At 38.3% G+C, this 15126-nt stretch overlaps 1 protein-coding gene across 1 annotated transcript in view; it reads left to right on the top strand.

Annotated features, from left to right (window-relative positions):
* Positions 1-15126, top strand: part of GFRA1 (GDNF family receptor alpha 1) — a gene marked incomplete at its 5' end in the record, with an annotated part of 53504 nt that overhangs the window by 9131 nt on the left and 29247 nt on the right. Inside the window, 2 exons of the mRNA XM_010168341.1 lie at positions 7880-7989; positions 13161-13295. Of these exons, the coding sequence (XP_010166643.1) occupies positions 7880-7989; positions 13161-13295 (245 nt within the window). The remainder of the gene's footprint in view (positions 1-7879; positions 7990-13160; positions 13296-15126) is intronic.

Genomic DNA, 15126 nt, shown 5'->3' with positions numbered 1-15126 from the left:
GGAATGCCACCACACATACCATAGTGCCACTGAGGGATTTTCCTATGCAAAAAGCACCCCTCCATAGCCTTAGGAAATCTAGTCCATCTAATCCAGTCCATCTGCCAACAGAAAATTTTCAGATAAAGAGAGAACCTGTATTGGACTTTTAAGGTTATTGTCTGTCTCCAAACTCCACACCACTTTCATGCTTGAGCCAGCAATATTCTATTATAGTTTATTCAAGTGGTTACAGAGAATATTATTGTCATGGACATCTTTCTCAGGTACTTGAAACAACATCCTTTCAGTGTACATTCCTGAGAGAGTTCTTAATAAACACCTAAGCACCCAGTGGCACACTCAGGGACCTTCAGTAGCACTAATTTCTTTGGCTCGATTTTTCAGTGTCAATGATTTTCTTAGGTTTCCAGCCTGTAATTCCAGCCTGTAACTCCTGTCTGCCCAGCTAATGAAGAGAGAACAACTCTATCCATAATGTACAAGTTCTTTCCCGAGTAACATGCTGTCCAGAGTTACTTTAAGGCTTAGAAATCTTTAAACATGACAGTACTTTATATTTAGAAGCTTCAAATTAAACAGCATAAAGGAAATGAAAATACACAAACTCATGGTATTCTGAAAACAGCTAGTGGATCTGTTCATGTTATTGGAGAGCTTTGGTACAGAGACAGGTAGACTAAATAGAAATCTTACCATCATACCCTGATAGAAATCACAGGCTGACAGTTCAGCCTATCATTATGTAGAAGATTCTCAGAGAAGTGTTTTCTTTGCAGCTGAGAAGACAGAAACACATTATGCATGCTTAAAGTCAATGCAAGGAAACAGAGCCCCGCAAAACATATTTAATATAGGTTTGATTTCCTGTGGAATGCTTTCCAGATGTTCTCTCAAACAGGCCTCTAAAAATGGTCTGAGGTAATTTTTTTGCAAACAGAAAGAGAAAATTCTGTTTTATGTCACTGCATCTGAGAATCACTGTTCTAATTCTTTATTGCATTACCTTGTGCTCGAGATTTGCACCATAGTTTTCAAATCTGGTTTTATTACACAAAAGATCAGTAGTAGAAAAATATTTATATTACCCAATTGCAAATAAATCATACTTGTTTAGAATCACATTTGAGCTTAGTAGTTTTCCCTAAACCCAAAGGAGACCTAATATATTAAATTAAAATTACTCTCATGCATGATCTTGTGTAACTTAGAGGATTTAACTAACATTGATAAACTATGAGATTAGTGTTTTGTTCAGTTCTTTTGGTTTTCTGTAGCAGACATTGTGTAATAAATTCTAACAGATCCCTAGCAGATGACGTGAGCAAGGGGAAAGGATAACATTGACAGGAAAAGGTATAAAACTTACTCTATTTTCCTTTGCATAAAATACAATAACAGAACATGGGTGTGGGTTATATTTACTTTAGAGCACTCATTACTCAGAAAAATGAGTTTTGTTAATTGAAAAGTACAGAGAATGTTTGTCCTGTTAATTTTAAAATATAGATGTGGATAGATGGAAATACTTAATTTTGCATGACTGAATTTCTAGTTAGCTCACCATTATCTGCGAGACAAGATGTCTCGAAGGCCCCTGGTAAACAAAAAGCCTGGATCAAATAGGTAGTGGCAGACATGGTGGCAACATGGGACAGTCAGCCAGCCAGTTTGGGTCAAGTGTGGGTGCTGAGCTGGAGGAACCAGCTTTGGTGGACTGGCATGTCTGTGCCTGATGCTCTGAGGAAGCATTCATGATGCTACGAGGCATCTGAATGAATCTTATGTGGTCTCTGGTGTTTGTTTCTGTATCCAGTTATTCCACAATCCAAATAGGCTGCCTCTGTATAATTGGGGATTGTCTATATTTTACTTCCAGATGAACAACACAATTTTTAGATATGAATCGAATCCAGAATCAAATATTTGTGTGGGCTTAGGGCTTCAGTCATTTAAAATAAAGAAACAGAAGCAAAACCAGATAAAAAACAGCTTCTTTCAGTTAGTAGCTGGTATTTGGGGTCCAAGATCCTGTGATGGTTTCTGCCAGTGTTGTAAAAGATTTGAATCAGCTCTTGTGAGAGAAACTGCTTTCAACATTCAGGTCTTGGGAACCAAATAGTCTGCCATCAGATCTTTACTTTTTTTACCCTTCCTTCCCAAAAGGGAAAAATGGGAAGCTGTATGTCAGGGTGCAACATGGGCTGGGGTCTCCATGGGGACTCCCCTGGGACAGGCAGGGCAGGGCTGTGAGGGGCTGGATACTGAGGTCCTACAGCATTGCTGGGACAGGGTCTAAGTTCTAGGGGACTGGAATTGGGGTCATACAGAATGTCAGGGATTGGAAGGGACCTCAAAAGATCATCTAGTCCAATCCCCCTGCTGGAGCAGGAACCTAGATGAGATCACACAGGAAGGCGTCCAGGCGGGTCTTGAATGTCTCCAGAGAAGGAGACTCCACAACCTCCCTGGGCAGCCTGTTCCAGTGCTCTGTTACCCTCACCATAAAGAAGTTTCTTCTCAAGTTTAAGCAGAACCTCCTGTGTTCCAGCTTACCTGGGCCATAGGGTGGGTAGGAGAAGCCCGAGGGGTGGGCAGGGACATTAGTGCCCTCAGGGCCTGGACACTGTCATTGTTTGAGAAGCAGGGTAGCAACCAAAGAAAACTAACCTTTTTGCTGAAAAAAAAAAAAATAAAAATTGATGGAGTTGCTGTTTAATAAATTCATGTAAAAATGACAATTTAAAAAAACTGTGCACAGTGATGTGTGTACATAACTCAGCAGGTATGAGGTGTATTAGCCTTACACAGCTCTCATGTCTTGTAATGTAAAAAAAAAATGAGTCACAGCTATATTACTAGGTGCTGGGAGGGTCATCTCTCTTGTGATGGAGTTGCTCGGAGGCTTTTTCAGCTTACTTATTGACAGAGTTTGTCATGTAGCCTTTGCTTCATTTTCTCATTGCCCACTCACTGTGTGTTCATGAAACAAAGAGAAAATGAAAAGCTCTACCAACAATGAAGCCATTAGTTTGGCCACATACCAACCCCTCTTGCCACTATGGCATCCCAGCAGAAACAGCACCACCTGAGCTATACGGGAGCTGTTTGTAGCTACGGAAGATTCTTCATTTGACCCCCACAAGAGAAGAACAAGTATTTTGGCTTCTTTTTTTTTTTTTTTCCTATAATGGTGTCATTTATCAGTATGACACATATTCATTGACTTAGTCTGAATTTTTTCAGTGTCAGATTTATACTTCTTTGCCGTTTTGAATATTGATGCAGCACTTCCTTTATGTGACTATACCATGTCTGCCAAATGGTGTCTAGACGCTGGAGCAGCTTTAACTAATTAGTGTAGTCACCCCAGTCATTCAGCTTTGGCATTTACGTACTCTATATTACTGCTGTTGAACCATAAATAGATACCTAAATACAAGCAGCAAGGTAAAGAGAGGTGATAGCGAGCATGTCTAGACTTCACCTGACATCACTGAGGTGAGCGCAGAGGACAGGAGCCATCTCTCCCTGCATTCACTAACAGGGCAAGCAGTTGTAACAGCTCGCTCAGACAGGTTCAACATCTTTCTTGGTCTGAAGATCACCAATACAAAGGCAAGGCTAAGAGATTTCTCTCTCTTGGTTCAGCCCCTGTGTACAAGCAACTGAAGATGCATACAAACAGAGAAAAAAAAGAAGTAAGAGAAATCACTATCCAGTAGCCCAGCAATAAGGGTACTTCTTGGGGCGGACTCGTGTGTCTGGTTTGTGGAGTTGATTTCCCATAGGCCATGATTTACACCAGATCCAAACTAAAAATGCAGTTTTGGAAATTTTCTGCAACTTCGTCATTTATGTCATGCTTTTATATATTGCACTAGTACTGAAGCTGAGTTGACCAACTTTAAAGAAGGAGAACTGATAAATATCAAAGATAATTTCAGAACATCAAAGAACTTTTACAAAACCTTGAGAATAAAAAAAAAAGTGAAAACTTAATCAATGTTGCCTACGCAACAGGCTGTGCTAATATAAAATTAAATTGCCTCAAAATTATATGCAGATTAAACACAATACTGCTATTAACAAAGCTTATTTGTAAGCAAAATTTGAAAGTTTTGATTTATCCTGCTGAGTATTTGAAGAACCAGTATCATAAGGAAAACAAATTAACTTTGTTTTCTTTGTATTTTTAACTGTTACAAATGATTTTACTGGTGCTAATACAAAGCATTAGAGAAGAGCAGGTTTGGGATTTTTTTCTCTTGTTCTCAGAAAGACTGTTTGTTGTTTGAGCAGATTTTCTTTGAATTTGCCAATAGGATTATTCTTATTTTTTAAGTTAGTGTTATACAAAATATTTAAAGTAAGCTTTCCAGAAGATCAGTAGTTTACTTTGAGGAGATTTTTCCAGGGCTAAGATAGGAGTCATTTAATATATGGGGGTTTTGCCCTGCAAAGAGAAGATTTTGTGGTTTTGTTTTGTTTTGTTTTCTTCCCAGAAAGAAGATTTCTGGGTGGTTCTTTTCAGTTCCTTTATTTTATGCAAGGGAAAGGAAAAAATCATTAATGCTACTGTGCACAAAGAAGGTTTATGATTCTCCAACAGAAAAAAAAAGAAGTTCCTTTTAAACGTGGTCCTGCTACATGTTATGTACAACATAAAACTGCCTGTCTGTCTCCATCCAGCCAACTAGGAAATAGATGTATACAGATATGTACATTGCGCATATAAAATAGTGCATACCTGAAGGCACACATGTTGCAAGCTCTATTTGTTCTGTAGATTACCAAACTACTTGGTCATGGATTAGACAACCACAAGTTACACAGCAAGGAACACTAAGTTAACACAGTATACATGTTTTTTATAGGACCACTATCATCTGATTGCTCTTTTTCAGCATCACTAAAAGGATTGTCTCTTTTACCCAAGCAGTTCTTAATATGACATGCAGTACTTTAGGATAAATGATTTTATGGTTCCTAATTAGGCTATTTTTTCTCTCTCTAGATAAATAGCAGTATTTGTATTGCTGATGAGCACACTTTCAGCAGTGCCAAGTTACTGTAAATACTTGGGACTAGACCTTCAGTGCGTGTTAATCAGCAGATCTGCACTGAAAATAATGGAGTTATTTTGTGGCAGATGGAGGTCTGTTCCTGTTTTATTTGCTGGACTTAACTTTGTCTACAATGGAGACGAATCCACTTAAATGTCAGGTGTAGTTAGCAGCTCAGGAGAGAATGAGAACTTTGATAGTATGAAGTTTGGATGACTCAAGAGGGAGAAGGTGTATGGTGATGTCCGGTAATACTTGGACCAGAGCTATCTGAATTATATTTGGCTTATGAAAACTTAAATGTGCAACATTGTCAGATCATTACTTTTTATGACCACAAAAATTCTTCAGAAACTAACACAGAAACCAAGCTTTATGCAAAAGGGATCAGCAGAGCAATTTTTAGCCTCCTTTAGGATTTGCAACAAATAAATTCTTTAAGCAGGCTGGTTAGTAAATGGCTGGTGTTATGCCATAGTTATCAGTCCTTAAAAACATTTAGAGAGGAGGAATACATTAAATGATCTCTGGACCAATGCACCTAATAATCTAAGGGACAACTGGACGTTTAAGAATGATTAAATGATTGCAAGAAATGTTTTCAAGATTATCGGGATGCTGATTGTATAATTGCACCTCCAAAGAAATTTATTTGTGGTCACATAAATAATGAAATTTAAACCTGAAGAGCTAGTTTGTTTTAGAAATGCAAAAATACTGCACGTACAGCAGGCTTGCTTCTTCTACCATGGGAAAGGTTTTTCATACTAGATAGATGTAATAGGCTCTCTTCTGTCTGCCTTAAACAGAATTCATCTAGATATTAGTGGAATTCATAAAAACCTTAGAAACTGTCAATTGTGTTTGTTCCAAATTGCTCAGAAGGCTGGATCCGAGCCACTGAGAGAGGAACCACTGCAGTGATATAGGGTTTCCTTGCCCAGATTTTCTTCATGGTGCTGCTGTTTATCTCTTCCCATACCTTGGAATTCATTTCTTCTGAGCCTGTGCCTTGGTAGGTGTGGTGTATATTCACCAGCAAAGTAGAGATTTTATGGAAATTGAGAAATTCATACATATAGGACATCTTCAAGGATTGGTAGAGAGCTTGACTTTTTAAAGCTATTAAAGGCAGCTGGGTACAGATGTCCATCTCAAGGTTAAATGATTAAATAAGAGAAGGGAGCAAGTGAAAATCTTACAGTTGACTATGGTTTGAAGGAAACCATGGATTTGCTGATGTCAGTACACTTATCAAAGGATGGAACTAAAAAGAGGTCATGAGAATAGCTCAGATAAGTTCAGGTACAATTTGCATACAGTCTATTTATAGGACAGTTTCTCAAACCAAGCCTGTGAACCTTTTGAAGTTTGCCCATGACTACTTTCAGGCCAGTTAATGATGTATATCCATCCCATTCTGAGATAGGTAAAACAATAAAGTAAAGATAATTAGTCTCTGGAGCATGTAAACAAATAAAGTAAATCACTTGCAAATAACTTGTTTCTGCTAACTTCTGTGTTTTTGCTGCAAAATTTAAAAAGATCATTTATACTGAAAATCTGCATAATGCTAGAGCAGTACTGAAAATGTGTAGATTGTACTATTCTGATTTTGAGACGGCTTTGCTCTGGATCCTGAAACATCACTGTGAGTTGAGAACGTTTTCGTCCCTTTTCACAGAAGAGGTCAAAGTAGGGAGGTTAAATAATTTTGTTTGTGGAGATAAAGATCTGAATGACACTTTATAAATAAACAGAAGTCACTGCTCCAAGTTTACAAGTCTAAGTGGAAGCACTAGTGAAGCTGAGGAGGTCAGGCCACGATGGGCAGGAGAGCAGCTGTTGGATGTGGGACCTTGACCCACCTCAGTGTTGCGCCTCAGATTTTACAGACCTGAATGGGAGCATTATGTGGCCTTTAAGGTTCAAATAACCAGAAGAGTCCTGTCTGCTAGTCCTTTTTGTTTGTTTGTTTTCCAACATAGTAGTAATCTGTTAAAAGCAATATAGCTTCACTCCTAGTCTGAAAGTACTTTCTGTAAGTAAGCGGTGCTCTCCCCCTCTTGGACATGGGGTAACTGAGGTAAGTGGCCATTCAGCAGCAGAACTCGATGCAGAGCACACAGTCACTTCTTCTCAGCCCTGGGCTCAACGCTGTAGACTTTGGATAAATGTACATTTAACAAGAACAAATATATTCTCAGTACCATGGCTCCAAGGGACTGTGGAGACCACGCCATCTGGATCTGCCTGCTCCCCCAGTTCAGCTAGCTGCTTCTGCAGGCCAGTCCAGAGCAGGGGTAAGCCCATTCCCTGGAAACTCAGGGCAGTACCATGGCAGTCCTGCCTCAAGTCATGTAGTAAGAGGACTCTGGGAACACAAACATACAATTTTGTGTAATCAGTAAAACAGCAGAAACTGTGTTCTGAATCTGTAGAATAACAGATTCCAGTTACGAGTTCAGATCCAGGCAAAATGACTGCTTATATGATAAAATCGCTCTTTGTCTTTGCTTTTTGTTTTTTTTTTCTGGCATGAAAATGCAGAGCATTTATTTTAGTAAGGGGCAGGCATTTCCTTGTTGCTCTGTGTCCCTTTTTACTGTTTTCTTACACTTTTTTGTTCTGACTTAAAAAATGGATTCTGGAAAGAGATGTGTCTTATAAAGAGACTGTCATCAGCTGAAATGTGTCCAATATACATTTAAGTGAAAGAATATTAAGCCTTGTCCAAAAATAAAAAGAGTGGAAAAGGTAAGGATGCCTGCAGGGTTGATTTTTAAAGATATGAATTTTTCTTCATGTTGCAGATCTCGCCTTGCAGATTTCTTCACAAACTGCCAGCCTGAGTCACGGTCTGTTAGTAGCTGTCTGAAGGAGAACTATGCTGACTGCCTCCTCGCTTACTCGGGGCTTATTGGTAAGTAGGCAGGGAAGGGTTGGGGCTTGCTCGCTCAGTCTAAGAAAAACACCCCAACTATATTTTGAAGGCCCACTTGAAATAAAAACTGTGGGTTGGAATGCTGTACAATATGATACTAGGGAAAATTCTCCACCTGAGTGTATTTGCCCTGTTTTACCTTACAGAGATTCCTGGGGTAAATTTGTACATTGCAAGGAAATTAAGGATAGAAGATAAGGAGAGAAAGGTTCTTGAATTAAAAAAAAAATCAAAGTTACAAAGTAAACCTTTTTAAGGTGGTTGAATTTCGGCAGGACTGTGAAGCAGTAAGTTAAAAAGAACAAGTGATACTGCAGCTTGGTTGATTTTACAGCTGTCATCACAAGGTTGGGTAGATACCTTTTGGTCTTCAGGGAAAGTTTGCCAGACATTTAAGGAGTGAGAGAGTAGACAAACACAGCCATGTTTCATTTCCTGCTGCTGTTCTTTCCATGATATCCTTCTGTCCACACTAAATGTTTTCTGAGATGCCTGTCAGAGGACCAAATTTATCTTCAGAAATCCTCTTCCCTTCCCAGCATAATTAATTTTATTTGCTATCACCTTCCTGACTGTCAACAGGCACAAGGATGCGTTTATGCAAGCCAGATTCCATATACCACATGGAGTATTTGATTCCTGAAAGAAAGAAATCATCTTAGGAAGGTGAACTTGTAGAAATACTGTGGTTGGACAATAAAAAAATAAGTGAATGTCAAAACTCTGAAACAAACAAATTGTAAAGGCCACCAGATAAGATGTTTTTAAGCTTACAGCCTGCACCTGCTGTGATGCAGTAATATCCCCTTCTGTTGGGTATGAAGGTCCCAGCTGAGGCCCTGAAGCAGATCCTGCTGTTAAATAAATGTCTCTGGAGATAATATCCAAAATAAAATATTTCTAAAATAGGTTGGGTTTGTTGAAAAATTACTGAAAGCTATATTCACTGGGTTACTGTTATCATTCTTATTCCTCTAGCAGCTAACAAGTGAGGTAAGTCCATTTGGCAACTGGTAAAATGAGATGTGATGGTTTCAAGGGATATGCTTCTACATCTTAAGAGATGAAGACAGTGTGCAAAGGGTATAACATATGAACAGTTATGACAGAATGTCATTTGACTCTAAAACAAAGAATTGAATAGCCTTGAAATCTGATCTAGTCAATGAGATTAAGAAGCCTAGCTGCTGGCAAAGAGTAACTATTACTTATAGATACTTCTGGGTAAGAGCTGCCAAGAAGTTCTTGCTGGACCTAGTGAATCTTGCTGTCAGTTTTGTTGGATCCATTTTTCAACTTAACCTCAGGATGACCCAGTTACCAGAGTCAGGTGTTTTTGTCTTACTGTGGGTGCTGCAAACCAGTGTCACACATCAGAAATGTGGAATGGATCCCTAAGGAGTTGAAATCAAAAGGAGATCTAATTTTCAAAGGGTAAACCAAACATTTTTCTTCCCTTCCTACTAGCCCCTAGACACATGCAAAAAGATGGTACTGACTCGTGTTACAAGAGTTTTTACTTCTTGGTAGTAATTCTGATAAAACAAGAAAGTTACCAAAACAAACCTTTAATGTGCTGAAGCAGTAAATTCCTGCTTCTGATATCAAGCTGATATAAAAGTGTAGTAAATTATGTGAAGACCCAGATTTGTAAGATGCTGAGAGAGAAATCAGAGGTACAACCTTTCAAATGTCTGCTTAATATATATAAAACACGGGAAGAAGAGAAAGATAGACTGTGGGGAAGAAACTATTACAGATCCATCCATTCATCAGAGCCTCAGGATCTCCAGGTGTTTTAATTAAGATAAAATATTGTTCATTAAGATAAAATATTATTTCATTTAGCTATTTCATTAAATGTAGCAAAAATTGTGCATCCACAAAGGTTTTTCAGGGAATTTAAGGTTCTCTGTGGAAGGTACAGAGGATGTAATTCTGCTGTCACATACAGAGATGTAAATCAGAGTTAACTTCACTTAAATTAGTAGAATCCCACCTGAAATAAATTACTTAAATGGGAATAGAGTCAGGCAGTTTTTGTATGAGGTGCTTTACCAGTTAAATTGAGAACAGCCTGTATAAAGTTCTTTAAGACTTGCATCAGGGTGCTGTATATATAATTTTAAAGTTATGTATATTTTACAGGAATTTTGAAAGTCTTAATTTGTTGCTTTAGGCTCTTTGTATAGTAATAGGGACAAATTCATATTTAAAAAAAAAAATAAAGGAAAAATAGAAAGGTTATTCAGTGTAGAATAAGATTGGAGATAGCCATGTTTGAGATTCAGGGCTTTGGTTACAGCCCAGTTAAGCCATCTGGACCTGTCTGCACTCCCACATCAGTTAGGTGTTGCTCTAACTGCTGACTTCAGAGTCTGCTTTAGCATTCACTTTCTGACACATTTTAACTTGTTTTCCATAAAATCCATCTAATTTCTTTGTGATTCCCAGGAAATTAATGAGAGTTTTTGTGAATAAACTGGAGTTGCATTGGGCCAAAGGAACTTCAGTCACATGCCCTTCCTCCTGAACTCACCATCCATCTCCTCATTCTGAATTGACCCTAATTTGAGCAACCTTTTGGCTTTGTTCATGTCAATTCTACTTTTGTCTAAAATGTGGAGACCTGACTGCCTACTACTGAGACCGTCACAGGACTATTTGAGAGAGAAAGCACAGAAAACCAAGCACGCCCTATTTTACTGCCAACCACCATGGTTTCTCTGATCTGTTAGTGTCCTTCAGCAGAATTTCCAAGATGCCAGCTAGCAGAGAGGAGGAAGGGAAGGTACACACATTGCAGGGAAAAAACAAAATCCACCCCAGGAAACGAAGCATATAATCCGCTTGGGTTCACATCTGCCCCCAGGTTTAAATGACAGACTGATTTTCTACTAGCTGCTCTTTCAGCCACTCTGTTTTTGCTGGATCTACAGTTTGTGTGCTGTGTATACACATTCCTTGTCCTGTCTTTCCTGTATTCATCAACCCTAATCATAGCTTGATCTGTCTTGACCCATTTTAATTACCTTATTACCTTTTTGTGCTAAGAAAGTCTTACCTCAGTGACCTTTTCAATTTCCTCAATACCTTTCTGGTTTTTTAACCCTTCACTAAGTGTTTGGTATTTAGCCTTTTTTTTTTTTTTTTTTTTTTTTTTGAAGCCTACTGTTTTCTTCCCATTTGCAAAATCCTCTTAATTCTCATTTTCTCTCATTTCTTTTCAGATCATGTCACACAGTTGAAGTAGTGTAGTGAACCATCAACTACATAATGGACAGATATTTTCTTTTTCTTTTTTTTAATTTAACATCATTCTTCTTAATATTTATCTCCTGTCAAGTTTTCATTAGTGGCACAAAAGATATTTGCCTATTTTACTAAATTCTCTGCCTCCTTTTAATAAATTTTGAACTGTGCTGTTTACTCATGTGCTAATCGCATGCAGAATTTCAGCAATTATTACTGCGACTATCTGTTAAAAGTTGGAAGTATATAAAGGGATGGGATTGCATTCTAATTTAAGAATATCCCAAAACAAGATGAAGGATGCTTTTTGTTGTGAATTTGGCAGTGGGACTGCATGAATTTTCACATGCATTGCTGCCTTTCTTAGTCCAGCCCTTAATGTATCTTCTCCTTGTCTCCCACATCGTGTATGAAGCAGTTTGCATGTTGATTTGTTCAGTTCCCAGCACTGCCTGGTGACTGAAAAGCTCTTTGACGTCATTCAGTGATTTGTGTTATTTCTAATGTTCCTTGATGTTTGATAGCCCTTTCCTGTGCAGACTCTGGGACCCTGGACCTATGGACCAAATGTTCTCTGCCAGTGTACAATTTGTGTCGCTAATATTTATCCTTTATCTATTCCATCTTCTTAATGACTACTTTGATGTCAGTTCTGAGGAGATGTGATCACATTTCCTCATGATATATAGCCTGTCCTAGAAGTGTAGATTACCAAGTGAGGAACGTGTTTCCTGAAACAGCTGTTGTCAGTACAAGTCTGGAATACCTGCTCCTTTTTATTTTATTTTTTCCTGTTTGGTCAGACAAATAAAATAAAGGTTCAAACTTCTCAATCCTTAGGAAAGTTTGAAATCTCTGACCTGCTGGGGTGATGCCTTCAGTGAGACTACTTTTTTGAATTAAGTGCTGATCATATAACAGTTTCCTGATCCAGATGAGTGATGGAACAGTTGCTGTGTATCTTTTAGGACACAAAATGCGTTCTTTGGTTTCATTTCATTCTTGGTAGCCTTGAGTTGATGTATAAGTATGAGAATATTTACCTAAGAATTTGTAAAGGAGTTATGATGACCCTGTGGTTGCAAGTTGTTGACAATGTTTAGGAAACAATTACTGTACTGAAAAAGTAGTGACACAGCAAGATTAATAGTAATTTCTTACCTGCAAAGAATCTACTGTACTTTTTTATGAATGCTTGTTATATTTTTGCTTTGTTCATCACCATAACCCACTCTCTTGACAGGTCCCTAACGAGCACCGTGGGGTTAGCGCTCCTCCAAGATGTATTAGGGCTCCTCTCAGCTTGCCTAGCATTCTCCGTGCTCATGTTTTTTCAGGCTGGCTACAGACTTAAGGAGGAAACTCAGGTCTGGATGTGTAGTTTCAGCCATTTATTTGCAGCTAGAACAAAAACGAGAAAAAAACACAGAGGAAGAAAAAATTGATTTTTAGAGTGCTACTCTAAGGACACAGGTCTACTTATGTTTGATTTGGCAGCAAAGCCCTTTTAAGAGGTTCCCACCTTCTCCCAGTCCATCCCCCCCCGTGCCACAATTTTCCACCTGTCGATTCTGCTGATGCAGCTCTCTGTGGGAATGCAATATAAACCTTTTTGGAGGAAGGGAATGGGTCTTTACTGCGTGAGTCCTTTTACAGTCCCTAAAGTGGTTGCATGCAAACAACCGAGGGTGTGAAATTCAGCACGGGGCTGGGTGTCAAAGGGCAAAAGGAGCCAGGAACTGTTAAGTCTGGAAGTTAGAACCCTGCCGTGGGTCTGCATCGTGACTGCAGCTCTGAATACATGACTTACCAAGTGCTGTTTCCCATCTTCTTAGTATGGAAAGAATATTTCAGTACAGAGGTTGCTCACAGTACTGTACTTCACTCTTTGTTAACAGGCACAGTGATGACACCAAACTACATAGACTCAAATAGTCTCAGTGTTGCCCCGTGGTGTGACTGCAGCAACAGTGGTAACGACATAGACGAATGCTTGAAATTTCTAAATTTCTTCCAGGACAATACATGCCTTAGTAAGTACAAAATTAGATGTCTTTAAAAGTGTTTTAGCATGTTTTCTGGAATTTCTTTGCTGTGTGTTATGATACATCAAGGCCATCTCTCTGCACTTTCTAAGCATGGTTCTGCCGTAGGTATAAGAATTAAATGAGCAAATATGCCTGGTGCTATGGTTTATGGCTAAGACTGCAAACATGAGAAGCTCTTGGAAAAAAATTCAAATAACAAAGTTTTATCATATAGAAATATGTTTACATCACAGATCATATTCATATTCTAACAGACAGGCAGCATCTGTACCAAAAAATTGCAACACTTGAGGGGCTTCTGTATAATTTAAGAACTTCATATAAAAAAAGACATGTAGTTTATGATACGAAGGATTTGCTGTAGGTAAGTATAAATTGGATTTTGCTTGCAATTTATAGTTGAGCTTCAGGTTTTTTAGGCTACTTGATCTCAGGTGCCTAGTTTTAACACAAGTCTGGATGGTACCTATTATAAAGATTTTGTTAAATTATTGATTTTTTAATTTTTTTTTTTTTTTCAGTTAAACTCACTTCCAAATTAAGGACTATTATAAATTTCAGAATGGCTCAGTGGAGTCGATTTTGGCAGATTCTCTTTTCAAATTTCCTGTCTGCCTGGAGCAGCATAATTGGGTGATGCGGAGTGTGCACCAGAGTTTTAATTTCAGATAAATTAGGGGACCAAAAGAGCTTGGCTTCCCTAGCCTAGCAGAACAGAAGTTGAAAGGATACATGATTGTCCTCTGAAATTGCATTAGCGGGGCAAGACCAGGGAGGGAAAAGGATGTCTTCTTCATGAAGAAATGAAAGATGTTTCTGGTTTAATGCAAAGTATTTTAAAGTATTTTCTCTTACAGACAATGAGAGAAGTTCCCTTTTTTTTGTTGTTTTTTTTTTTAATCATTATTGTCATTAATGGGCCTTCCAGTGTTCCAGTACCTGGAGAAAATGTAATTTTTTTATTGGATGAGGTTAAAGTCCCTCCCACTTTTTTTTAGACAAAACAAAAATTGCTTTTCCACAATGGGATGAAACTAGGAATTTCTTGCTCGTCTGTTTTGCCAAAGTATACTTCCCCTTCAAACTGGAAAATTTGGGGCCTGTACAAAAGATGTGGAAAACCTAACTTCAATGTTTATTTATGTGAAGTGGAATAGCTGAGGGCTAGGGGACTGAGAAAGCAGGAGACCTAGGGTCACATTCATGCTGTGCCTAGTGTGGAGCTGGGGTATGAAGCTGAGTTTCCCATGTCCCACATACACACCTGAAATCCTGCTCTTTCTTGCACCTCGGTATGCGCTCGCCTAGAAATTTCAGTCTAGAGTTGAAAAGCCTTTTGCAACAGATGTTAAGTTAAAACCAGAGTGGAAGTTTTGATTTCAAAAGGTGAATGTGAAAGTACTAGTGAAAATTACGGTCTGTTTTAGTAATTAGTCCCAATAACGACAAACATTACATTGTCTTCTTTGTACATATATGAGACAAAGTCTTTCTTTATCTTAGCATTATCCTGCAGATTATGGTTTTGTGTGAGAACTCAGAAATTGGCCCAATCTCAAGAAAGCTAAAAATCCAAATTAATAGGCCCCAAATAAAATGTGTCCCACCCTAAAATTTGGGGCAGTGCATTACCTTGCTTATATTTTTATTGTCGCTGTTGGAAGATGCAAGTTTATTAGTAATATTTCAGTGGTCCTAATTGCTGCCTCTCCAGTTAGGGTTTGGCCAATTTTAAATTCTGAAAATCCATCTTAAGACTTTATTTTAGCTACAGTGAAAGTGAATACCCTGACATTCATTTACAGACTCTAGAATT

The sequence above is a fragment of the Antrostomus carolinensis genome, unplaced genomic scaffold, assembly GCF_000700745.2.
Source record: "Antrostomus carolinensis isolate BGI_N321 unplaced genomic scaffold, ASM70074v2 scaffold3590, whole genome shotgun sequence".
In the NCBI taxonomy this organism is placed as follows: Eukaryota; Metazoa; Chordata; class Aves; order Caprimulgiformes; family Caprimulgidae; genus Antrostomus; species Antrostomus carolinensis.
Note: the sequence above shows the minus strand (reverse complement) of the source record. Positions and strands in the feature narration are given on the sequence as shown.